Source organism: Bos indicus x Bos taurus, chromosome 25 (assembly GCF_003369695.1).
Source record: "Bos indicus x Bos taurus breed Angus x Brahman F1 hybrid chromosome 25, Bos_hybrid_MaternalHap_v2.0, whole genome shotgun sequence".
NCBI lineage: Eukaryota > Metazoa > Chordata > Mammalia > Artiodactyla > Bovidae > Bos > Bos indicus x Bos taurus.
This window is the reverse complement of record NC_040100.1, coordinates 7,555,207-7,581,109: the sequence shown is the minus strand read 5'-3', so window position 1 is coordinate 7,581,109 and position 25,903 is coordinate 7,555,207. Positions and strand designations below refer to the sequence as shown.

At 49.4% G+C, this 25,903-nt stretch overlaps 1 protein-coding gene across 5 annotated transcripts in view; it reads right to left on the bottom strand.

The window, feature by feature from the left end:
* Positions 1-25,903, bottom strand: part of CUX1 (cut like homeobox 1) — a 349,600-nt gene that overhangs the window by 257,936 nt on the left and 65,761 nt on the right. For all 5 annotated transcript variants that reach the window (XM_027528189.1, XM_027528191.1, XM_027528190.1 and 2 more), the window contains exon 2: positions 14,106-14,216. In XM_027528189.1, the coding sequence (XP_027383990.1) occupies positions 14,106-14,216 (111 nt within the window). The remainder of the gene's footprint in view (positions 1-14,105; positions 14,217-25,903) is intronic.

Here is a 25,903-nt window from a genome sequence, read left to right as displayed (position 1 = left end):
AGTCTCTCCAGATTAATCTACAAATTCAATGCTTTTGCAATAAAAATCCCAACAGAATTTTTCAAATGACACCAAATAGAAGTCATACAGAAGCACAGTCCAGATGGTTTTGAAGAACCAAGAGGATGTTCCTTTACTAGATATCAAGACTTAGTAACAGTGTGGAAATGATTATGATAGTAATATAGTAATACTCATCCCACACAACAGTGTGGGATTGGGCAGCCTGGGGGTCTGGAGGCAGGTGTGGTACCTGGCAGAGGTGGGAAAGTTAATCCTGGGGAAAGGTGGACCCCATGGTAAATGGTTCTGGGGTGAGGAGCCCTCAATGGACCAAGATAAAATTAGAGCCTCATCGAATCACCATCCACATGATGCTCTACATACAGGCCTGATGTAAAACACAAAAACAAAGATCGATTGAAGGAAAGCACAGGAGACTATCTTTATGACATCAGTAAAGGGAGTTTCTGAAATAAGATTCAAATAACCAAACTTTACATCAAAGACTAGGTGGGGGGGGGAAGGTGGGGAGGAGAAGTCACCTGCGTTAAAATTAAAATCTTCCAGGTGACCAAGGACAACATAAACATAGTGAAGAGACAGGCCCTGGGAGGAGAGAGCAGCCATGTATGTAAGCAACGAGGATCCAGATTTTGGATATAAAAATTTCCTACATGTCAGTAAAAAACAGCCAACAGCCCGATGGGAAAATGGGTAAAAGATACAAGCAGCTGAGATGCAGAAGAGGAAACTGTGCAGGCCAGTCATCATACAAGGGGATGTTCTCCCTCATGAGAAACAAGGGAACAGCAAAACCCATGGAGGGCATGGCCAGAACAGCTACCGGGGGCTTGCAGGGGTGCAGAGGGTGGTGGCATGGAGCCACCGAGGCTACACCCACCCACCTGGCCAAGCTGTGATCAGAGACCATGCTTTTGGGGGTCCACCCTGGGGAACTCCTGAACCCTCTCCCCAGGACAGGTGTAATAATAAGTGTCAACAACAATGGAGAATCCACGTGTCATCTCAGGAGGGCAATGGACACATCTTCTGTGATTCATGAACACAGTGGAATAAATGTTTAAAGAGGCCAGGTGTCAGAGGATATATCCAGACATTGCAAGATACCACTTGCCTTCCATGTGCATAAATAGTAAAACAGATATAGATATAAAACAATATCTATTGTTTATGGTTATTCATGCATGCATAAACATTGCTGTGAGTGTGAAAAGCGTATGGTGGTGAAACATCAGCTTTAGGATGAGCTTACATCTGAGGAGGAAAGGAGAGGCAAGGCATGGAGGTGAGATTTTGGCTGCATATGTAACAGTTTATTTCCCTTTAAAGAAAAACGGGGGCATCAGAAGCAAATGGACAAAACATTAACATCTTGCCAGTCATCACAAAGGGCACAGGACTATGCGTTCTGTTTTTATGCTTTGGGGTATGCCAGAAATACTTCCTATTAAAAAAAATAAGCCTGGTTACACGGCTTTGATTATATAAGGACAATGTCATGCAGGTACAATCCTGTGTGAGGCCTCTGAGTGGGGCCCAGAGGAGGCCAAGGCAGTTGTACTTCCTGAATCTTTCTGCCCGAGGGCTATTCCCTCACACAAAAACTTCTTAGAAGAAGATGCGTGCGCCAAGTTCTGTTTGATTCAAAACGTTTGCAGGGTTAAAATGAACCCAGTACCTTACAAATGCACCCTTCTTGTGGTACAGTGTTGAAGGTGGAGTGGGAGGTGTGGGGAGCTGAGGTCATCCCCCCTCCCCAAGGCTGGGGGTTCCCCAGGAACAGCCCAGCTGGCACTGAGAGTCCAGTCTCAGGGTACTTCACTGCAGATGCTCTTGGCGGCAGAAGGAAAGTCAGTGAACGAATGAATAAATGTGGGGTTAAATTGGGGCCCCACCTGGACTTCAGAACTAAAACAGTGACTTTTCAAATGCGAAGTAGGGAACACCAAGGGCGGGTCCTGCAGCTAAAGTGGCCCAGGATGCAAGTTACCCACAGGTGAAGCAGTCCAGTCACTACTCCCTCCCTGAACTGTGCTGGGGAGTCTGGCTGTTGGGGAGGCAGGGGACTGTGTGGGGTGGGGGAGGCGGCTGGGGGGCCTTTCCCACCCCAAGGGGCTGCTCAAACCCGCCACGAGCAGGCCTGCATTCCCAACCTCTAGCCGGCTTCTCTGCTTTTGAGCTGTGATGCCCTAGGGGACCTCCTCCTCCTCTAAGGGGCTCAGTTGCCCTCTCTTTGATGTAGAGAGAAAATACTGCACCTACTTTCACCGGGCTCCTGTGAGTATTGGGCTTCCCTGATAGCTCAGTTGGTAAAGAATCCACGTGCAATGCAGGAGACCCCAGTTCGATTCCTGGGTCAGGAAGATCTGCTGGAAAAGGGATAAGCTACCCACTCCAGTATTCTTGGGCTTCCCTGGTGGCTCAGCTGATAAAGAATCTGCCTGCAGTGCGGGAGACCTGGGTACAATCCCTGGGTTGGGAAGATCCCCTGAAGAAGGGAAAGGCTATCCACTCTAGTATTCTGGCCTGGAGAATTCCATGGACTCTATAGTCTATGGGGTCACAAAGAGTTGGACACAACTGAGCGACTTTCACTTTCACTGTTAAAAGTCTTTAGAACAGTGCTTGGAGCTCAGTAAGTATTGGGCATTATTATGAGCTCTTCCTGCTGTGTCCCTGAAGTGACCAGAGCCCTCAAAACAGAGCGGCCCCGGTACACGCCATCCCACATAAAATGAGATCACCTCGTTGATCTGCTGCTGTGAAGAATTAATTCTAAATAGAAAACCCCCAAGAGGTAAAGTAGGTGATTCACTGAGAAGAAAGGACTGCCCAGAAGTCTTGGGTCCATGGAGGACGAACAGGAGTGAGCTGCAGCGGGAAAGAGCTGGCCCAGCTCCAGGGCCGTTGGGTCTTGGCCACACTGCATGGCCATTGAGCAACAGAGCGGACCCGACCGGGAACCAGCCTGTTCAGCCCTCAAACCCAGTCAGTGGTGGAACCAGAGTCAGGATCTAAGTGTCCTGATTCCAAATACAGCATTCCTTAACTGTATTAATGATATCATATTATCTTCCTGTTAAAACACTGGACCACACACAAAATGATTACACTCTGCCTGGTAGGTTCATGTAATGCTCCTTGTAAATTACTTTTTCTGCAATTCACATTTTCAGGTTAAACCAAGAGCTGACAGCAGTCAATAATCGGCATTCAGGACTTCCCTGGTGGTTAAGACTGTGCGCTTTCACTGCAAGGGGCTCAGGTTTGATCCCTGGTTGAGGAACTGGGATCTGGAATGCCGAGTGGTACAGCCAAAAAATAAATCAGTGCTCAATGATTAACCCTGACCATTCCTATGCGTTGGGTTTTCCTGGTGGCTCAGACGGTAAAGAATCTGCCTGCAATGCAGGAAACCCAGGTTCAATCCTTATGGCTCAATGGCCATAGCCCCGTTGGACAAAGCAAGAAAAACCTAAGACAACAGATCTCAGGGTCAGGGGGATTTGTCATCTGATTGTCTCTTTCTTGACTGACAAAAATCTCAAAACAGAAGGGCAAATTTTCCTGTGCTTTGGGTTATAAGAGTTCCCATAAGGTGACCAGCATTCTCAAGTAAATGCCAGATTTCAGCCTAACTGCTCTTCCCTGGGTATTAACCACACAAAATTCACTCCCAGCACACGCAGTGACCTTTATATGAGTATGTCACTTCAGAGCAATACTCTTTCTCTCTAGATATATTTTAGTTGTTGTTTTAACTTATAGAAGAGAAACAGCTTACAATTAACTAACTAAAAATTGACTTCTGAAAGCTAAAAGGAGACGGTTTGGCACAGTGGTTATGACATGGTTCCCGGGAATCTGCCTGGGAGGCAGGTGGCTGATACTCTGTAAAGTGGCACTAAAGACACCAGCCTTCTCGAGTGACTGTGATGCACTTAGCATAATGCTTCGCTGTAATAAACATTAATAAATAACAGCTCATCACAATTTCAACCAAATTTTCAGGCTTTCCCATTTAGACATCATTCCTAACAAACTGCACATGACAAGATGTTTATTGAGAAGAGGCTGTGAGCTCCTTTCTACACCCAGGTTATCTACACCTAAGTGGAGAATGTCATTCTCCACCCAACACATACTTCGGTTGAGGTTGCCGACCAGAAAGACAAGCTATGGGCTGCTCCCAAAGCACAGCTTCCAGAGACAGAGTCCAGGGCAAATATTTCCACTCCATGAACAGGAAAACCCGTGAAAAGGGAGATAAAATGACCATCTAGATGCATAGGGAAGGCACGTATTTTAATTTTAGTCAATCTATTCAAGTCTGCCCTAGAAACTAGGTCTATAGCTTATAGGCCTATAGTCTACTTAATGCTTTAACAGTCTTGGGGGGTTGGGGGAAGGAGGGAAATTCCCTGGCTGTTCAGTGGTTAAGACTCTGTGCTTCCACTGCAGGGGGCTTGGGTTTGACCCCTGGTCAAGGAACTGGGATCCCACATGCCACGTGGTGCAGCCAAAAAAAAAAAAAAGTACAGTTTGTTTATAGCTTTAAAATTCACTTGTGAACACAATTTCTTCTTTCAAAAGATTAGATTTTTATAACCTACACTCAACAGGCCATTTATTGAGCTCTCACTATTTGCCAAGGTTCTTCTGGACCGTTTACAGCGTTTTGTCTGACTCGTAATAATTCTGCGAGACTTGTCATCACTCCCATTTTTTGGATGAGAAAATGGAGGCTCGGAGGTTATACAGTTCAGCATGGTCTCGGCTAAACTTCCACGCCACATGCATCTAATTACAGCCTTTTCCTTCTGACGGTTATTAAACTCTCAGAGAATCTGTCTGTTGGGCTTAAAATAGCCCTTTGAAAACTGCTAGACAGATGAAGGAAGCGGCGCAGAGGCTCAGGAAGGAAAGGGAACGCCAGCCCTGCGACGTCGCAGTGAGGGAGTCGGGTCAGGCCGCTCTGAGGAGGCGAGCATGGCCAGGGGGTTCTGCAGATGCCACCAAGGGGCCCCCAGGTCAGGGCACCACGAGCGGTTCTGCTCGCACCCTGTGTCACCAACACAGGCCGAGAGATTAACTCTTCATTGATTACCTAAGAATTCATTGTTCTGGGCCAAAGGCAGTCAAACAGAACAAGGCTTCCCTCCAACTCAAATGTTTACCAACCCAACTTTCTGACGTCCGGATGGAAAAGTTCCCCGGTCTTAGGAAGCAGAGGGACTGAATCTGGTGTCTCAAAGTCACTGAGTGAGAGGAGCAAACCGAGGCCATCAGGCTGAAAGGAATAAATTACAGGCACCCCTCCCCCACAGCTAAACAGCCTGCTCAAAATCAGCAAGAGTAACAGGGAGAGGGGCAAAGGGTCATTTTTCATTTTTTGAATTCATGAAACTGCCCTATTCCCTGAAGATCCTTCACCCATCCATACTCACTGCCACGTTGTCCTGAAATTATCCTGTGTGTCCTTTGTTTATGTGGTCACTGCCTGCCCGCCCCCCAACACAAGCTGGAACCTTCTCTCGGTGTCTGCCGTATCTCAGAACCTCGGATGGCCCCTGGCTCCAGGAAAGGGCTCAGAACTACTTGTAGGAGGAAGGAAGGAAAGAAGGGAGGAAACAGGAAAAAAAGTGTGTACTGAGCACTTACTTACTATATGTCCCTTACAACTGAATTAATTTCCACCTGCCCAGCAGCTGGAATACCGTCAGTTCCCTTTATAAGTATAGGATCTGGGTCCCTGACCATTTGGTGATCTTGGTCAAGGTCACTCGGCCTGAATACCCCAGTCACTGTTTACTGACTAGCCACTCCAGTCTGGCCCAGGACTGGCCATTTACTTTCCAGGAATCTCACATGTTCCTCACTATGACGTCTTGAAGTAGACAGGATATATTACTACATATGGAGGAACTGAGGATAAGTTTCTGTCTCAATGCTACTGAACGCTGCAGCAAGGACTAAACTCGATCCAGCTGTCCGAGCCTGAGCTGAACGCTCTGCTCTAGAGGAGGCCTCCTCCGTGTCTTGGGAGGATGCTGCAGGGTCTCTCTGGAACGAGGGGGAATAATGTGGCCCCAAAGAAACTAGAAAATAACCTCTTGGGCTGATAAATGGGCTTCAAGAATTCAGTTGGTAACAGTTAAAAGTTCACTTTTAATGTTTAAACTTTTTCTAGTTAAAGTCTTCTTATAACTTAACGGTGGGTGATTCTAGAATGATTAAGCATCCAAGTTGATTATTTGGGCTTTATAATTGGGCCAAATATTGGAGTGGCCTTTTCCAAACCAGGTTGGCTACTGCCAAAACGAAATCCACAGGATCCTTTGATGTGGAGGAATTGCGTCAGAGGATGAGAGCAAGCAAGCGAACAGACCACCTGTGCAGGGATTTCCCGCACCCCACAAAGAAAGCCATTAAGAAAATCATAATTGAGATATAATTCACATACCACAAGGCTTACCCTTTTAAAGTGTACAGTTCAGTGGTGTCTGGCACACTCACAAACTTGTGCAACCATCACTACTACCTAACTCCTGAGCCCTTTCATCACCCCGCCAAAAAGCCCCATGAGCTCCAGCAGTCACCCCCATCCTCCGGGCCACCCTCATCTACTTTCTGACTCTATGGGTTTGCCCACTGTGGACATTTCACACACATGCCATTATTTTGTGTCTGGCTTCTTTTACTGAGCAAAATGCTTCCAAGTTCATGCATGTGGTAACATCTTATTCCTCTGCTGGATGACAGCCCATTGTATGGGTGTATCACACTTCGTTTATCGAGTCAGTTCTTGATGGACATATGAGTTGCTTCTACTTTTTGACTATTTTGAATAACGCTGCTATCAACATTTTTTTGAGTAGACACAAAGTTTTTGCGAGGATGTGTTTTCAGTTCTTTTGGATTTATACCTAGGAGTGGAAATGCTGGTTCATAGGGTAATTCTATGTTTAACATTTTGAGAAACTGCCAAAGAAAGGCATTTCTTGAAATTAAAAAAAAAAAAACTCTGTGCACACACACACACAGTAAAACTGAAGTGTTAAATGAAATTTTATCTGCCTGTTTGAGAAATGAATCTTGTAGCACCCTGTAGCTGATGTTTTTTAATATTTTATTTCTGTTTTGTAAAGAAAAGATTACTAAATGAATGCTATAAATATGACCATTCAGCATCCACAGTACTCAAGGTGCACAATATACACAGTACTCAATATACACAAGGGATGGAAGCACAGCTCCGACCTGCAGGCCCGTCCTCTTCAGAAGTGGAAGCAAGCGATTGTACCACAGCTGCAGGCTCAGCAGAGGGGTGCATCTAGATTCCTAGACCCTCAGTGTGAGCAGTCTGCGGGACACTGAGGGTGTCCATCTGCACCTCCCTGGTCTTCAAGCTTACAGGCCTCCTTCCCATCACTACCCTTCTTGAAAGGCCCGTGTCCCTAGGTGTGTGTCTGGTTGGTCCTCCTCTTTAAAAGTCACAATCTGTCAGATCAGTGCAGTGGGTCTTCAGTGAATCCATTCCCGTGTCCAATGAGACACAAGGAAAACTAAGACACAAGGAAAACGTTTCCAGTCTCCCATCTGTGCTGGCTTTTAATTCTCACGAGGACGGATGCAAACAACGAAAGCCAACACAGGCCTCCACGGTCAGTCCATTTGCCAAAAACAAGAGGAAAGCTAAGAATTCAGTCACTGCTCAACATGCAAGCGTGTCCACTTGCAGCAAAGAATGTCTGAACCCTGAGAGTTTAAAAATAGGGAGTCTTACACGAACTTATTTAATTCTAGTGCCAATTCCATGACGCAGCTGTAATGACCATCCTCACCTTGGGACCCCTGCAGGGCCACGTCGGGCGAAGGTGCCCCCCGGGTTTCTCACCGAGCCTGAGCCACGCTGTCTTGGGCAGCCTATGCAGGACGTGTCCATCTGAGTTGCAACTTTATTTTTAAGTGACTCTCTTTTTCCAGGCTGAGTCACTCCTAGCAGTGTCTATATAAAGGCTGTAGAGGCAGTGACTAAATGCATTTGGGCCCAGGCCACGACTATATATTACTGCCCTCTCCCTCCCCCAGCCTGCTGACTCCTCTCACAGGGAGCTCGAAAGGAGTCACAAAGTTTGCAGCGACTTCCCGTCCCTTGTCCCTCTCACCTCCGCAGGTGGGGGCGCACGCCTTCACATCTCACTGAGAAGGAGTCCGATCAATGAAAAAGTGACCGAGGACTTTCCAAAAACAGATGCCCTCGCCCCTCCCCTACTTGCCAGAGCTGGGGAGAAATCCATAAACCTAGTTCATTTTAGCCATTGGTCGAGATTTCTTCTGGAGTCGTATCTCAAGACGGCTCCTGATATTTCTATAACAGTTTCCCAAGAATGTAAAAAAAAAAAAAATCAGGAAAACACTCTGGCCGGAGACAGAGAGGGCAACCTAAGATTCTGGCACTCAGGAAATGAACACTCGTGAACAGGCGGTTATGTCAGCAGGAAAGAGAATGTTCCCTTCTTCTTGAAGCCGGGCCTGCTGACCTGGGAGGCGGGGCTGTGGGGCTGTGGTGCTGTGGCTGGTGTCGGGCCCAGGGTCACCTTCTCTGGTGAGGGCAGCAAGGAATCCAGGGTGGTCAGTGTTGGTGATGATCCCAGGAAGGTATGCCCTGGTCAGGGTAGGGGACAAGCTCTGTCCCTGACGACAGGAGTGAGAGATATGATGACGAGAGAAAGGGGCCAGGTGCGTTTTGGCAGGAGCGATGTCAGCCTGGTGGACCAGGTGTCATGAGGATTAACGCTCAAGACAGCAAGAAATGTTCTGGCAAAATATATCAGGGCGGGAAAATGCCCGAGGAGAGCTCCTGAATTGCAGGTCAGTTTTAAACCTCACAGAAGAGATGTGACCCCTTATAACACAGATTAATACCAAAGTCTGACAGGTCTGGGGTAGGAACTTGATACTGCCAGGACAAAAAGAGGCCCAAAGATGGTTTTATGATAAAATTGTGGCATCTCGAGTCTGAGGCTTTCCTTTCTTCCTTCCCATAGAAGGTAGTTTCTCTATTGTTGAGAAGAAGGCAACAAAACAAAACCCATCTCTGTCCTCTGCCTGGAACCAAGTCTTCCACTGGAGACCCTTCTTCTGATAGTCGAGCATCGCATTCAAACTGCCGCAGCCAGTGGGCTGGGATGGCACCCCCTGAAAATGTCCTGTGAGCGGGCCCTGTGGGCCAGCACTGCTCTGGATGCTCTGCCCGTCAGTGAGGCAGCCTGGTGCACCAGTTAAAAGCACTGACTTGGGGAGCCGGTGGCCTGGGTTCAAGTCCCAGCTCGGCCGAGTAGCAGCTGTAAGATCCTTATCAAGACAAATGTTGGTCCCAGGAGCAAACTTAAAATTTAACCAAACAGGAAAATAAGAAAAAAGCAATTCCTAGGTAGAATCATGAAACCCTAGCGATGTTGCCCCACCTCGGTCCCCATCCACCACGGGAAGTAACTCAGTTTCCCAGAATAAGGAGCCAGCCTGGTATTCTAGGTGGGTTCCGGTCAGGGCCTTCCACATCCCTGGTCATCTAACCTGCCATTAGGTTTATCAACTCAGAGGCATCAAAGGTAATCCTGGCCTGCACCTCGGCTCTGATGGAAGCAACAAAAGAGCAAAGGGCATGGGGTTTGGCCTGCACTGAACCCACAGTTCTAACAGCACAAAGCTTCAAGAACTCAGAGAAAGCCGTCTCCAGCCCAGCCAGGCTCTTCACCAGTCTCGGGCAGGAAGGACGTGTCACCAGCACAGAGGCACCTGTGCCTGCTGCCAGCCTGGGGGACCCTCATCAGTGGGGGTGGCCCAGTTCCTCCACCCACCTCTTGTTCTCCAGCACCCAGCCCACAGGCCGGAGCACAGTGGCCTCTGCCCAGCAGCCGAAGCCTCAGCATTCATCTCTCATGTGGCCCCCACCCTCATCTTTCATCCTCCTGCCCCTAGCTTGGGCACAACTAGGAGGAACATGAAGAGAGGACACATACAGAGCTCCCAGCACAGTGGCTGAGACCACGGAGACAACCAACGCCATCCTTGCAGCTAAGCCAGGGGCTCCCCAGTGAGTTTCAAGGGGTCCAGGAGAAACTGTGCAAACATGTGCATTTCTCAGGGTTGGGGGGGTGACCCTTAACATTTACCATTGCTTCAAAGGTTGAGAATCAAGCCTCAGAAAGCAGCCTTGTTCACCTACAGTAAGAATCACTGTGACACAGGCAGTTTGGAACTAACCCCACTGATCTCAGAGTGTTTCTGGGGGAAAGTCTGCATTTAGAAGATTCCAGACACTATCCTACACTTAAGGTGCCTTATCAGGATGGTGTACCTCCTTGGTGAGAATATAAGGAAGTTTCTAAGACTGGGGAGAGGATCTTATCCCCAGAGCCAAACCATCTGGCACGTGGAAAGTGCTGGAAAATATTTATAAAGTGATTAACTGTTATTACAAACCAACTTTTGGAACATTTTGGGTGAAAACTACCTTTATTTGTTGTGGGTTCTTTTTTAAGTTCTTGGAGCTGACTTTGAGGAGCAGAAATCAACTGCATCTCATGTGTTTGGTAATATGTGCTCCAAATTAATGCTCACAACAAACAGGAACCGAACTGTTGGTGCTTGGCCTGTGTGGAGCTCTACACACGTACTACATGCCACACACATACTAGGTACTACACACACACACACACAGACATATACACACACACACACCCTGTGAGCTGGGCCCTGCCATTACACCTTTTATAGATGATGCAACTGAGATTTGGGGAGGTTAAGTCATCTGCCCAATGACACCAGCCAGTAAGTCACCTGCACTGATAAATATAGAAAGTGACCCAACCTAGAAATACCCTCAGTCTTGGATGTTCAGTTATCAATCATTAACTCAACAGGGAGTGGATGTTTAGTCACAAAATTCAAATTTAAAACGTTTTTCTTCAAAGGGGACTCTTTTTGAGTCAAAGAAAGGCATGAAACTTAATATGCAGAGCAATGGCATCTCCTTCAGATTAACTACAATTTTGAGTTTAAAAAGACAGAAGCGATAATATCAATTGACTAGCAATGTATTCATCTAATGACATAAAACTGAAACTGAAAGAACTTCATTCTCAACAAAAAAACCTTCAGGGCTCTGCCCTCCGCGGCACCTTCGTGCTCCTGGCTTGCTCCATGGGCCCCTCACCTCCACCCCACCCCCACCCTAGGCCCTGGGCTTTCCCAGTTGCCCGTGGGCAGCACTAGTTTAGGAAAACACAAACTCCCTGCCAGGGGATAACCTCATTCACTTGACTCCCCAATGGAGCTTGCATCTGCCTGTTAGACCCACCAGACACTCAAAGGACCCTAGGAGGACAGTTTCTGCTTTCCCGGAACAAAGAAGAACATCAAGGTTTTCATCAAGAATCAATCCACTTGGTGGAAGTCCGGCAAGATCACTGGCCCTGGCTCTGCCCCGCCAGCCTGGTCCTCCCTTGGCTGACTGTGTAAGGCATGAGGATGCTGGTCTGTGTCCAAACCCACAGATGCCCTCCCTACCAACGAGCCAACTTTTTTTTTAACCCCTGAGAATAAAGTTCTAAGCAACCTTCATCTTCACACATCTGATTTCTAGAAGTGTTCCCTCAACAGTAAGTGTTAATCTGTCCTCCATTGTTGAATAATCAGAAGAAATAACTGATGTCAGAGACAAGTTGGGCTCCTCTGCACTGAAGCCCCAGATAAAGTGACGACCCACTGTCTGATCTGGGTCCTAGGCCCTGCGCTCATCAGAGCCCTCCGTGTGCCTCCACACCCCTCACACCACAGAACCCCCAAGAATCCCCCTCTGTACTCCTCGCCAAAGTTACCCACTCCCACCCTCCACTTAAGAGGTTTCCAAACCTACAGAAGATTCTGCACGCCTGTCTTCCACATGTCTTGGAAATCTGTGCTACAGCGAGGCCTCCTTATCATAGCAGGAGGAGCCCAAGTGAGCACCAGCCCCGACCCCCTGGCAGAGCCAGGGACAGGCAGGATGGCAGTGTCCCTCCCTTCTAGGAGGTGTTCTGCAGCCCCCTCTCCACAGAAGACACTGTCTAAAACCATGCCCTGATGTAACTTGCAGAGATGTTTCCCAGTTTATATCCTACAGCCCAATAAAAACAAAAACAAATCAAAAAGAAAAAATCAAGAATATACAAACAAACAAAACATGCCCTGGAAGGCAATGCCCCAGAGGGCTTTTCCCCACCAGGCTGCTCCACCCTAAGCCTCTCCTGTTTACTGGGATTAGGAGATAAAACACAAAGTTTGAGGCCAGTTACTGGCGTGGGATTTAACCCAAACCTAGGGAGTCAGCAGGATGAGGCCTGTTTATACGCCAGTGGAGGGACGGGGCCCATTCAGTCCAGTCAACATTTATTAAGTGCTGGGCCCGAGGTGGCTGGAGAGGGACATGCCTTTCCTCAGCGGGCACCACCTTCAGCTGGCAGGACCCTGGGACTTGAGAGGAACACCCAGGAATCCAGTTCTCTTCAAGGCACTTCATCATAGGCTGGATTATATCTACCTACTGGTGACTGAGGCCTTGGAAGCATGACCTTGCCCTTCTCTTTTAGGTTTCCGATGACCACCCTGGATATATGGTCACCAAGGGAACGACAGTGAGAACACAGGACAGTGGGGATAGCTAGGTGCTTGATCAAGGCCAAGCGTGGCTGGAGAGACATACCTGACCGGGGTGGGTCTAGGGAAACAAAGTCAAAGACCAGAGCACATGAGGAACCCCACAGTGAGACCCTCCAGGAAGGTCTGCTCTGAGCAGTCTGAGAGGAGGAAGGTGGCTGGTCGCTCAACGGCCTTCTCCCCTCTTGCCTTTACTGTCACAACGAGGTGGGGCGTGGGGACCACCAGTCCCTTCTCCCCCTTCCCACCTGGAACTCCCCAGCAGCACAGAGGGCGGCAACCTCCCAGGCCTAAGTTACTGACCCACGTGTCTGCTCAGTAACAACACTGACGACACACACCTCAGGGCAGGGGGGCAGACAGGACAAGCAGTGGGTCTAAAACGCAAAATCCTTGGGTGCTCCTGCCGTTCCTCCCTTGTTTCTTGCCACTGGACTACCAAGATTTTTTTCTCCTGAAATATTTATTCTGAAAATCGAGGGTTAATTATTTGTTTCCCCAAATGATTCATGGTAACACTCCTTTAAATGGCAAGCTCCTTTGAAACACTTAAAATGAGTCCACTTAAAAAAAAAAAAAATTCAAGTCACACATCATTTTTTGGGACTATTATGAAAGTTAGACTATCCCTCCCAGAAATCACCTTTTCCTCCAGGCCTGTTCCTTTGTCCTCCCTGGAAGAATCTGGGGAGGCCTGGGAGCCAGGCCTGGAGCTCTGAGCACCTGCCATGGGGGGTGCAGGAGGCTGGGTGCAAGCCCCCGGCACAAGAACCACTGCGGACTCATTTGGCAGAAGCTCCCGGAAAGCAATCCCCATGTCTGCTTGACTCTCTGTAAAACTCTCCTTTATTTTTTTTTTTCGTCTTCTGAATCCTTTGATAAAGACTCAGGGAACAAGGGACCAAGAAAACAGGGCAAGAAAAGGCTGCCCAAGCCACTCTAAACACTGTCCTCTGAACACATACTTCCCCAAAAAAAGAGGAGCGCAAGAAGAGCACATTTCCAATGCCCTTTAACGCCTATTTCAGGAAACACAGAGGGTCCTAAAAGGCCTGACCAGACTGAATGTTTTGCAAGAAGCATCGTCAGCATATTGTATCCTCAGACGCATGAAGCCTTCATGCGCCCCTCCAGGGCCCTGCCTACAGATGTGCACACAGAGGGGCTGGGGGTCTGACCTGGCCACCCAGCTGGTTCAGCATCTGCATCAAGAGTCAGGTAGGGTTTAATCCAGTCCCCAGCCCGCACAGGGGCTCACCACTAGGGCTGAGGACGGCCGAAAGGAAGCAGCAGACAGCTGATCTTCTGAACTCACCCTAGGACGGGAAGACCCTACCCTCCTTCAGAGAGCCCAAGCCCAGCACAGAGACGCCGCTCACCTCTGGAGTGTTCTTCTTGAACTCACGGCTCTGCTCGATAAGCCGCTTTCTTGACTGCTCACTTTCATCTTGCCGGTTTGCCAATACTGTTGCGGTGGCATCGAGTTCCCTCTGTTGAGAGAAACAAAAAGGGAAGACCAGATTGTAATTACACTCTGAACAGAGGAGAGCGTATTTGCACATGACCAGGACACCGGGGGAGAGCCTGTGGTGCCAAGGATCACTGCCTTGTGGCCCAGGAGGGACTGGGGACCAGCGGAAAGAGGCCTGGGCTCCCATCCGGCCCCACCACCCCATCCATGCCCCAAACCCACTCAACTTGACGTGCTGTGTACCCACACACACCTCACAAGCGGTGGCTTCTACAACACAACGTGCAGATGCATGCTGCTTTGCTAACCAGTCAGGCCAGTGCCCAAACGCCATCCCTCCCCAGAGTCGCTCGCTTCTGCTCATAACAAGCACCTCTTCCTGCCACATCCCCAGATCCCAGTCCTGCTGCTCGACTCGGGGCATCTTTCTGACTCTCCTTCAACAGTCTGGGCCTGGAGTCTTCTGCAGCCACATCTGATTTGCTTTTGTTTAACAAATACTTAGTGGGTTAACTATAGGCATGTTTCAGGACCTGTTAGTTGTTCTCAGTTCAGTCACTCAGTTGTGTCCGACTCTTTGCGACCCCATGAACCACAGCACGCCAGGCCTCCCTGTCCATCACCAACTCCCGGAGTCCACCCAAACCCATGTCCATTGAGTCAGTGATGCCATCCAATCATCTCATCCTCTGTCGTCCCCTTCTCCTCCTGCCCTCAATCTTTCCCAGCATCAGGGTCTTTTCCAATGAGTCAGCTCTTCGCATCAGGTGGCCAAAGTATTGGAGTTTCAGCTTCAACATCAGTCCTTCCAATGAACACCCAGGACTGATCTCCTTTAGGATGGACTGGTTGGATCTCCTTGCAGTCGAAGGGACTCTCAAGAGTCTTCTCCAACACCACAGTTTAAAAGCATCAATTCTTCGTCGCTCAGCTTTCTTGATAGTCAAACTCTCACATCCATACATGACTCTGGAAAAACCATAGCCTTGACTAGATATACCTTTGTTGGCAAAGTAATGTCTCTGCTTTTTAATATGCTGTCCAGGTTGGTCATAACCTTCCTTCCAAGGAGCAAGCGTCTTTTAATTTCACGGCTGCAATCATTGAGTCGTTCTCAAGAGGGACCTTAAGAGGCAAGCCCCAAGGATAACGACTTCCAGCACTGTATCGACTTGGGAAGTGAAGCACCTGGAAACAGTGTTACCCACCAACTCTTTAACTGGCCCCTGGGACTCTTGAGAACCACCAGGAGCGGGTCCCCCGTGAGATGACTTCTATCACACACCACAAACCGACACTCAGAGCATCAGAGAGCCTGTGTCTTGGCCTCAGGAGCTCTGGGATGAGCTGCCAAGAGGCTGTGTGTCAAACAAGCCTGTGGCAGATGGGCCCAGGGTGGTGTCCCGGGCGGACAGCGGGAGTGAGAGGACACATTCCGGAAGCCATGGAGAGGCGCGTTTTTGCGCTGGGTGGCTTCGGCTGCTAAAGACACACATCTTGCTTGGGATCAAGTGGCGGCTCCAAGTGGCTTCTCCATGGCCCGGCCCAACACTCCAAGGCCCAGCAGGGCTAAGGATGGCGAGGAAAAACCAAGCCGAAGAGCCATCCACAGACACCCAGGAAGCCAAGAGCCTTCCTCCCCCGCCTGCCACCCACCCGGCTTCCTTTTTGGCGGAAGTAACCGAAGGCGTCTGTGAGCCCCTGCTGCTGAGCACTTCATTCGTTCCCCTGTGGGGTGGGCTGCTGCCAGACAGGGTGGCAGAGTGCTGGAACAAACATCTAGGGTGCTGTCAACTTGGAAATGGCAGGCAGTTTTTAAAGTGGGGGTGCGGTACGAGAAGATGGGGGAGGTACCACCACACCACTCTCTCTCTCCCGCTTTCCTTCCCTGCTTCTGGCATCGCAGCAGATCTTGGGCAAGCAAGTCCAAAAGAATAACGTGGGCTCGATTTCAAGAACAGATGTCAAAGCTACTGCAGAAAAGAGGGAAACACTGCACATTTTGATAGACCACATTTGAAACACATCCCAGTCAAGTGAAGGCAGGGGAAGAAAAGAGCAACCAAAACCAATGTGGTAGCGTGGGGATGGAGACAGAGGAGAGAGCAGTCGCAGATAAGCAGAAGGCTTCTCAAAAATATAAACAATCTGGTAAGGAGGAGGACTAAGACATCTATATTTAAGCAGCAGCAGCAGAAGTTATAAAAGGAGATTTCAAGAAAGGGGGAGGAAAAGAAAGGCCAATATTGAAATATGACAAAAAAAGTAAAGTTGATGTTTGGTTCCAATCACACACAGATGCAGAAAACTTAAGAGAAAAACAAAGCGCCTTCAGTGGAGACCCTGCTTCCTGGGAGGGGCTGTCATCTAGGCGGAAGACATCTGGTGATTTCTGCCACCAGGCGCTGGATGCCAGGGGCTCATGGGTGACTTTGAGATCCCAGACCCGACCCTGCCTTCCCATTTTCTACTGTGTGTCTTCCCCTGCGCACAGTAGAACAATACATGGTCTGGGGGTCCCTCTGGGCCCCTCGATCCCCCATGTGCCCCTCAGGAAGGCTGAGACTGGCAACAGTCACTCGATGGAAGGAAGCCTAACCCACCCCTATCATGGGGATGGCAAGGCCAGGGCACCTGGGGTGAACTGCTGCTGTCAGGCGGCGATGCTTGGGGGAGGGGGGCCCACACCCCTCCCCCACACGTGCAGACACAAGCAGGCCCATGTGAAAAACCAACCAGGCTCTCCAAATTGCACCTGGTATGGCCATCTGCCACCACGGAAACGGACTGGCACAACCAGGAGGAGGGCCCGAGCCTCCAGTGCTGCAGCTTGGCAGCTCAGGTTCAAGGCTCTTGCTCCCTGACTGAGTCCCCTGGAGGACCTCAAGGCTTTGTAAGAAGGCTCTGGGGACAACACAAAAGCAGAAGATGGCTAGTCAATCTAACCCAAATACTGTTTTATTATCTGCACATACAATGTTGCATTATCAAGGGAATTTAATGTTTCGGGGAGATGGCAGTGGAGGCCTGAAATACAGAACCCTCAGCCCCTGAGTCGCTAGTCACATGTCACAAGGAGCACAGAGAGTCTCCACATCTGAAAGGCATTAAAAATTCACAAAGAACCAAAAAAACAAACAAAAAAAATTCCTACATGTACTATATGAGGTGGAATGATATTTGAGATATACTGAAGCAGGAACTTCCCTGGTGGTACAGTGGTTAAGAATCCACCTTGCAATGCAGGGGACGAGGGTTCGGTTCCTGGTCAGGGGTCTAAGATCCCATGTGCTTCAGAGCAACCACTGAGCCTGCGTGCTCTGGAGTGTGTGAGCCACAGCTAGAGAATCTGCATGCCATGCTAGAGGGTCTGTGTGCCACAACTACAGGGTCTGTGCGTCACAACTAGAGGGTCTGCGTGCCACAACTAGAGGGTCTGTGCGTCACAACTAGAGGGTCTCTGCGTCACAACAAAAGATTCCACATGACACAGCTAAGACCTGATGCAGCCTACAGCTGACCCCCCGCAAAAAAATAAATAAACTGAAGCAAAAAAAAAAACAAAACAAAAAACAAACCAAAGTGCAAAACAGTACCACACTGTTTAAAAGAGTGTCTACACACACGGTTGCATACGCTTCAATTGTCTCTAAAAAGATAAACCTGAAACTGTGCTTGGCTCTGAGAGGCCAAGGGAAGGAAGTGACCTGCTCTTCATGTATCTTTCGGCTATTTTGCCACATGCATAAATTACCTGATTGGAAAAACTGCAATACATATTAATTAATTATATATATATATATATATATTTCAAAACTGCTAATGTGAAAAAATGCACACGTAATTACAGGAACATATTTTACATGCTGCGTCCCATATGCGAGTGAGCATGGTCTCTGCGTCCACCTGCCCAGGGGCAGAGTCCTGGAATAGATGACCCCCTGACTCACACTGGTGATTCAAAAAGTGAGACAAGCACGTCCTTTGTCAAAACAACAGCTGTTTCTTACACAACATGCTGCACATGGGCCAATCTCGGGGCTTGTGAACAAGGGGAAGGTGGCTGGTCACCTAAAACACCACACTCAGTCAAGCCCCAACCTTCCCACGGTAGGGCAGAGGAGGGCGTCCCCTCTGAACTACTTAGAACTGTTCTGCGGAAACAACTGCAGACCCAAGTTCCAGGTGATGGAAGTTGGCAGCAAACCCACGGGCTCTGATCAGTGGTATTTCCAACTCAGCTGAAAGAGCTTGACGGTACCGATAGAGCATCTTGCAAGGATGGCACCTGGATGCAGAAACTCTGGAGTTTTCTTTCAAAGTCGTTGTGGGATGACCAATGTCAGGAGGCATCAAGGTCCAGGGAAAGACCCCTGGCTTTGGACAGCTCACCCAGGAAACTGGGGACCTGGCCCAAGAGCTATGGAAGCTGCAATCCTGTTTTCCTCACAGACTCTACTGGGATGTTTTTTCCTTCATTTCTAACAGATCCTCAAAGGGCAGAGCTCTCAACACTGGAAGTTTCTCTCTTCCTGAACTCCAGCCTCTTAGCCAAGCATTAAAGACTTATTAAACACACACACAAATAAGAAGTAACCATGTAATTTAAAAGAAACTGAGGGACCTTCCCTGGTGGTCCAGTGGTTAAGACTCTGCCCTTACACTGCAGGGGGTGCAGGTTCAATCTCTGGTCGGGGAAGTTCCGCATGGAAGTTTATCCCCAAGAAAACACATGTCTTAATGTCAATGATTTCAGTTTGGAACTGCTTTCCTTCAAAGTGAATGTGTCAGTTGTTTGTCTATTTTAAACTGGGGGGGGTACCTGCAATGCTGCCGCCACTTTTGTGAGATTCTCTCTCCCTGAAGCCCCCAGGCCAGGCCTGCCAGTGCTCTGAGTAGAGGCACACAGGCCCCTTTTTCCCCCAGCCCCCGCCCCGGGGTTGGTGGGGAAAACACGCCAGCCCAGCATCAGAGTAAAGTATTGTCTTTTCACTGTTGCTATCTTTGACCCAAAGAGTTGGTTCATCTGATGCTTCTTTAGGGCTTATCTATCAACAGCAAGTTCTATATAAGAATTCAAGTGGCTTTACTAGAGAAAATGAGAGCACTTGTGCAAAAGGGGAGGGCCAGCCATGGTTTCTGCACCAAGTAGTCCTCTGAGCATTTTCCATTTTGTTTCTTGCAATGGAATCACAGGTCAAGTGGAAGCCACTCTGGCTAGAAAGGGGTGAAGGACCCAAGCCCACCAACCTGCCTTCTTCTGTTACCTGCTCCCTGGCCTCCTACAGGGGACACCTGAAGGCTCTTCAGGGAACCCTGGCTTTGCTTCTAGGCTCCACCCCTGCTGTCACCTGTGTGGTTTTGTCAAATGATGTGCCCTCCCTGGAGATCACTAAGGGAATGCACCTCCACCTCGAGGCACGGTGAGTACTCCATCAGGGGAGTTCTTGGTTCTCTCAGAACCATGTACTTGACCTCAGGCCATTATGCACTGTGCCACCACCATCCCCAACTAGGCCGGGGGCTCCAGGGTGCCCACAGTCCAGGGGAGGAGACAAGGCTGGCATGGAAGAGCAACAAGACAGATGGGACCAGTCTGGTAGAACAAAAACAGGCAGAGACGTTAGATAAGGCAAGACACAATGCCAGCAAGAAAGGGCTCCAGGTTTTCATGAAAGATGCCCATTTCAGCTGAGGCTTGTGGATGGGATGGCCTGAGTTCCCATTACCCTCCACTTCCTCCTCCTCCGGGCTCACTGAGTCTCCAGCACAACCCACGGTTGTGACTAGTGCTGACAGAGACCATGAATGGGGGCTCAGAAGAAGCAGGAGCCGGGTCAGGTCCCCCTGGCAAGGTTGGATTGAGCACGCAGGTGGTGAAAGGGCTTCCGAGAGGGGGCTGGTGCCAGAGTGGACACACTGTGTTCAGTCAGAAGTCACAGACAGTGACCAGGACATGATCCCCTGCGAGTGGGAACACACACACAAAATGTGCTTATATACAAGATCCCCGTGCTATTCCTTATCCTGGAGAGGAAAGTGAACGGGTGGGGGCCTCAGGGGGTTGGGGAGGTCCTTTCACCGACTACCCTTTTGTACTTGGCGGATTTTGAACATGTAAATGTAATGACTACTCCTAAAAAGTAAACATTTATCTTTTAAAATCTCATTTTTTCCCCCCATAATGAGACATGAGCTTTGAAGGACTGATAAGGGCCTATGAATGCCTCATTCCCGGCAGAGCCCTCCACGTGGTCCCGCAGGAAATGCTTTTTGTTCTGTTCACGGGTATGTGGACGGAGGACGGTCTCTGTTTCAAGGAGAAACTTGCAGAACTCCCTAGAGAAAAGTTCCACTTATTTCATAAGCCTAGCTAGAGAACCAAGTCTGACCCTGTATTTTCCAAGTGTTTCTTCTGACACCTAACTCTTACCCATAACTTTCCCACTCACCCTCTTGGATTCACCGCTGGGTGATACCAAGATCTGAATTTTGGCTGCAGGACTGTGTCACGTGCTTGAGACCGAGGACGGGCAGTGAGCATCCCCGCCCAGGAAGCCCCACTGGGAAAGAACAGTGACTGTACTCTCTGCAGAATTAGATGGACCTGCACTCGGCCCATGGAGAAGGCAATGGCAACCCACTCCAGTACTCTTGCCTGGAAAATCCCATGGACGGAGGAGCCTGGTAGGCTGCAATCCATGAAGTCGCTAAGAGTCAGACACGACTGAGCAACTTCACTTTCACTTTTCACTTTCATGCATTGGAGAGGGAAATGGCAACCCACTCCAGTGTTCTTGCCTGGAGAATCCCAGGGACGGGGGAGCCTGGTGGGCTGCCGTTTATGGGGTTGCACAGAGTTGGACATGACTGAAGTGACTTAGCAGCAGCAGCAGCAACAGCAGCACGCAGCCCAGGAGGGTCTTGACAGAAGGCAGGCGATGCAGGAAAGGGGGACAGGGGAGAGAAGCAGAGCCACGAGAGGCAGGACAGCAGGAGGCACCAGCGTGTGAACAGGGAGCTTCGAAGGAGGGTCTTTGAATGGGAGACCAAGGTGCCTGGTCCCGTCATGGGTGTTAATCAGCACACAACTGTAAGGTGATCAGCACACACACATCCACACACCCACATACACACCCTGCAGAAAAGGGGACACGTCATCCCCTGCATAAGCCTTCAGGGGCTTCCCAGGGGGCCTGGATGAGACCACCAGAGCCCCGTCCTGTACGCTGGCCTTTCTCCTGCAGCCGCCAGGGTGGGGACCCTCCTTCCCCTCGGGCCCTCAGCACAGGTCGTTCCCTCTGTTTAGAGGCCCTTCCCTTCTCGCTCCCAGGAACCTGTCGGAGCTCAAATGCCACTTCCCTGCCCCTCATGCTCTTTGCCCCTCTGGAAGGTGTGCACGTGGCCCCCTGACGGTGCCTCCTGGCAGCGACCCTCGTTTGTGATTCGGTGTTTCCCTGGGTGCTAGCTTAACAATGCATACTCCATAGGCTATGAGCTCTGGGAAGGACTGAGCTCACTTCGCCTGGTGCTGGGGCACCTCATGGTCGGCCCTCCAGAACTGTGGGCTCTGCACCCAGGGATTCAATTCAGAAGCAATCAAAAATATTCGGGGGGGTGGGGGTGGGCGGGGAATCCCAGAAAAGTTCCAAAAAGCAAAACTCCAATTCACCACAAGCCCGCAGCTATTTACACACTATTTGCATTGTATTTCCAACTATTTACGTAGTATTTACATCATATTAGGTAGCGTAAGTAATTCAGAGAAGGTTAAATATAAGGGAGGGTGTACTTAGGTTATATGCAAATGCTAACCCATTTTAGATACGGGACCTGAGCTGACACTGAGGGACTACAACACTCAGAATTTGCCAAAGGAAAGGTAAGCTTAAAAAAGGAAAAGAAACTAAACGCTCTAACAGAAGTTCAGAGTAAGTACAAAAGGGCTCAAAGGAAGAGAGCTTACTTCTACTTAGAGAAAATCAGAAACAGCTTCATAAAAATAATAGCACCTTCGAGAGAATTCTGGGGTGGGCAAGGATGCACTCCAGACAGAGGGACCGACAAAGGGGGTCGAATTTCAGAACTGCAGACAGCAAGGCCTCCCGTGGGAAAGAGAGAGGCTGCCAGAAAAAGCCTGGCCCAGGTACTGACCCTAGAAAGGCAGAGACCAGTCCAGAAGGCTGTGGGAGCTGAGGAGGAAGGCGACAAGCGGACAGAGGCACCTTCTTGAAGGTGAGAACAGATAAGGAGGGAGGGAAGGGGCGCCTGGAGGACCCACCCCCTCCTCTCAGCTTCAAAGGACTGTGGGTGGCTCCCTAGGGTGGTGCCGTTTTTTCCTAACAATTAGGATCACCTGACTAAGGGGGGGCTCATCTCTGCTGAAGCGAGGTCTCCAGGCAGTCGAGGAAGTCACTGTCATCAATGCTCCACTATGAGAAGAGGAAACAGGAAAACCGGGACAGGAAAGTCCGTGCCAACAGTGCTTTGAGGACACAGGGAGCAGCAGAGCAGACGTGGGGGGCTCGCTGTGGAGGCTCGGCCCATCAGCAGGGCCTGTGTCAGCTCCCCATGAGGGAGGTCCCATCCAGAAGGCACTGGGAGGCAAGGAGCACCCAGCACAGAGCCCAGCCCACGGCAGGCAGTGCAAGCTGGCCGCGCTGGGCTGAGCAGACGGATGGGAGGTGAGCTCTCTGGGTCAACCACACCCTGTGGGTCCCCAACCAAGTGTGGGTACATGCCAGAGACTGCCTACAGCTGAAGCCGCAAGTGGTCTGGGGGCTTCTTCAGAAACATTGTTTCATTTTCTGACTGACTCCCTCTCTGTATGACAAACTCTAGAAAAATGACACAAATGTACGAACGTGCAGGGCAGGAATAGAGACCCAGAGGTAGAGAACAGACATGGAGCTGCGGGGAAGACAGGGTGGGATGAACTGGGAGACACTGCCACGTGTAACACAGGGAGCTGCTGGACAGAACCGGAGCGCTCCGAACCGGCCTAGACGGGCGGGGTGGGGTGGCGGGAGGCTCCAGAGGGAGGGGAGATAGGCAGACACACAGTTGATTCACTTTAGTCTACAGCAGAAACTAACACAACATTATAAAGCAATTATACTCCAATGAAAAAAGAAACACTGTTTCAACCCTTGCAGAAACCTGTCAGCTCATCTCCCATCTTAACTTAAGAGTCCATATGAAGAGAACTCTGAAACCTCTTGGCTGGGTGGGTCTCAGAGCACAGTACAGTTCCCAGTACCCAGACAAAGGAGAGGGAACTTCTGGGAACCAGGAATTGGGGAGGGGGTACCTGCAGGGCAATGCAGAGATTCATTTGCATAGAGACTCCCACCACCTCTTGCCTCTGGACAAAGCCAGATCTCTAATTTGGATCACAACGCTGATGCATGCAGAGCTGCTACAAGGACTAAATAAGATGAAATGTCCTCTAAGAGTGATACTACTAGCGCAGTAAAAGGTGAAAGTGTTAGTTGCTCTTTGAGATACTATTAGACCCCGCCTCAAATAAAGATTACATTCTCATGTTCGTTTAACTCTTAAAAAAAAAAGGTATCTTACGTCAAGTACACATCCCGTATGTACTCAGTACTTCTTGGTTCTGGGAGATGAGTTGATATCAACCCCCAATCTAAGAAATTCCAGTGAAACAATTTACTCCAACATATACTTCCTGCCCGTGGCCTTCCCACCTAAAGGTGGGCAGGGACAGAAGTGGGGGCAGATTTCTCATATTTTTAGAGAGAATTTTGCTTGCAGATCAAGTGAATGCGTTACCTATTTGGAGAATAAAACTGAATAAAAATAAATCAATCGGCCGAACAAAAGTACAAGTACAAAGCTTTCACACAAGCCTTTCTGTGAATTCCTCGGGACAGAGAAATTTCAACAGAGAACCAAGACTTGGGTTTTTTTTTTTTTTATTGTTTTTCACCCCGCTGGAAACCCACTATGCAAAGACAAGAATGCCAGATGTATCCGACAGGCATTGCACTACATGTAACACTTGCCAGACTTTCGTTTGAACAGTGAGACGTGAGAGACGGCGTCTCGGTGATGCATAATGAGACACACGCAATCAGAGCCCAGGTCGCTGTGGGTGCACGTGGCCCAGGACGGGTGCGGGGACAGGAAAGGATGCCCTTTAACCCCAACTAACAGGGTTCTGCTTTACGTTATTTATCAAACCGAATGAAATTGCTGCTTTCTGACCAGTTCCGAGCTACAACAACGTCTGTGTCATAAGAAGAGTGCTTTATTGCTCTCTTTGGCCACGTCACAAAACAAAACTCAGTTCTGTGCTAGCAGCCTCGGCTCCAAATGGCAGGCGAGTTTACCCCTCTCTGATCTTGTGCTTCTCTGAGTTGACCAAAAGCCTTCCCACTGCCCCATGGTGCCACTGGGGTTGGTCCTTGCCGTTTGATTATCTCACTTTCCTGGGCTATCACTCTCTCTCCGGCCGTCTTGTTCCTGGGTGAGCCTCTTGTCTTCTGCTCATCCCCTGAGGCCAGAGCCTCCACTTTTCCCCTGCTGAGGGGATTGGCAGCCCCTGTCCTATAGGCCTCTGGATGAAGTTGGGGGAGAGGCAGTGCAGGAGCTTGGCCATGCCACAGATGAGGAGACCAAGGCCGGGCATGGATGTGAAGTACCTGCTAACAAATGCCCAGGGAGGAGGATCCTGGTCTCCACCTTTTTTCCCATTCTCCTTATAGTTGGTACACATTATGAGACGAACTCCAAAACCAAATGGAATCTCGTTAAAAAGTTAAAATGTCCATGAAGGCAGATCTGGTTGGGGACGGGGGAGAATCTGTGATTAAAATGTTCATTTCCCTGCCTAGCTTGATGCAACCTAGCCCACTGGTCTAGCTGCTGGACAGGAGATGGACGTCCGAGAGAAGAGATCCATGCAAACCCCCGGATTCACAGTGGAGAGAGGTCTCTGGTGGGCTGAGCCATCAACCAATTAATTTTGGAAAACCAGGGGCCAATGAATGGGGTGAGGTGGATGAATGGGAACGGCACTCCTCAAAACGGTGGCCACCAGCCACACGTGAATCGAAATTAAATGACAGATCCCTCGGTTGCGGGAGTACACGTTGAGGGCTAGTCACAACTGTAGACAATGGTGCAGACACAGACTATTCCATTAACCCCAGGAAGTTCTGTTGGACAGTGATGGCCTAGAAGGGCTCCCCAGGTTCTGAGGACAACATTATTAACTGTTGCCCCATTTCACAGACTGAGTAATAAACTCATGATCAGATAGCCAGGCTTCACCCAAATCACAGCACGAAGGGGTTAGAGCTGAGATCTTAATCCAGCTCTGGACAGCTAACTCCATGGAAGTCGAGGCTCTTGGCGGTAAACAAACCCTGACGATGCTTCTTCCCTGAGCTGCGGCTTAACACACTTGACTTTCTCCAGGAAGTAGGCGGCAAGGCCATGGGCTAAAAATGAGGCAGGAGCAGGAAAAACGTGTTTTGGCCTCAAAAATAATCATGCCACTGCCAAAAGGAGGAATTCTGATCTCATCTACGCTGGTAAATGTTTTCCTCCGAAAGTATTTGTTTCAGAAATAAGCCTTTAATTTGAATACTTCGGGAGCCAAAATTTGTCTGTTGAAAATATTTATTTCTATTGTTTGGCAGGAATCAATTTGTTAGGGCACCAGCCACTTTGGCAAAG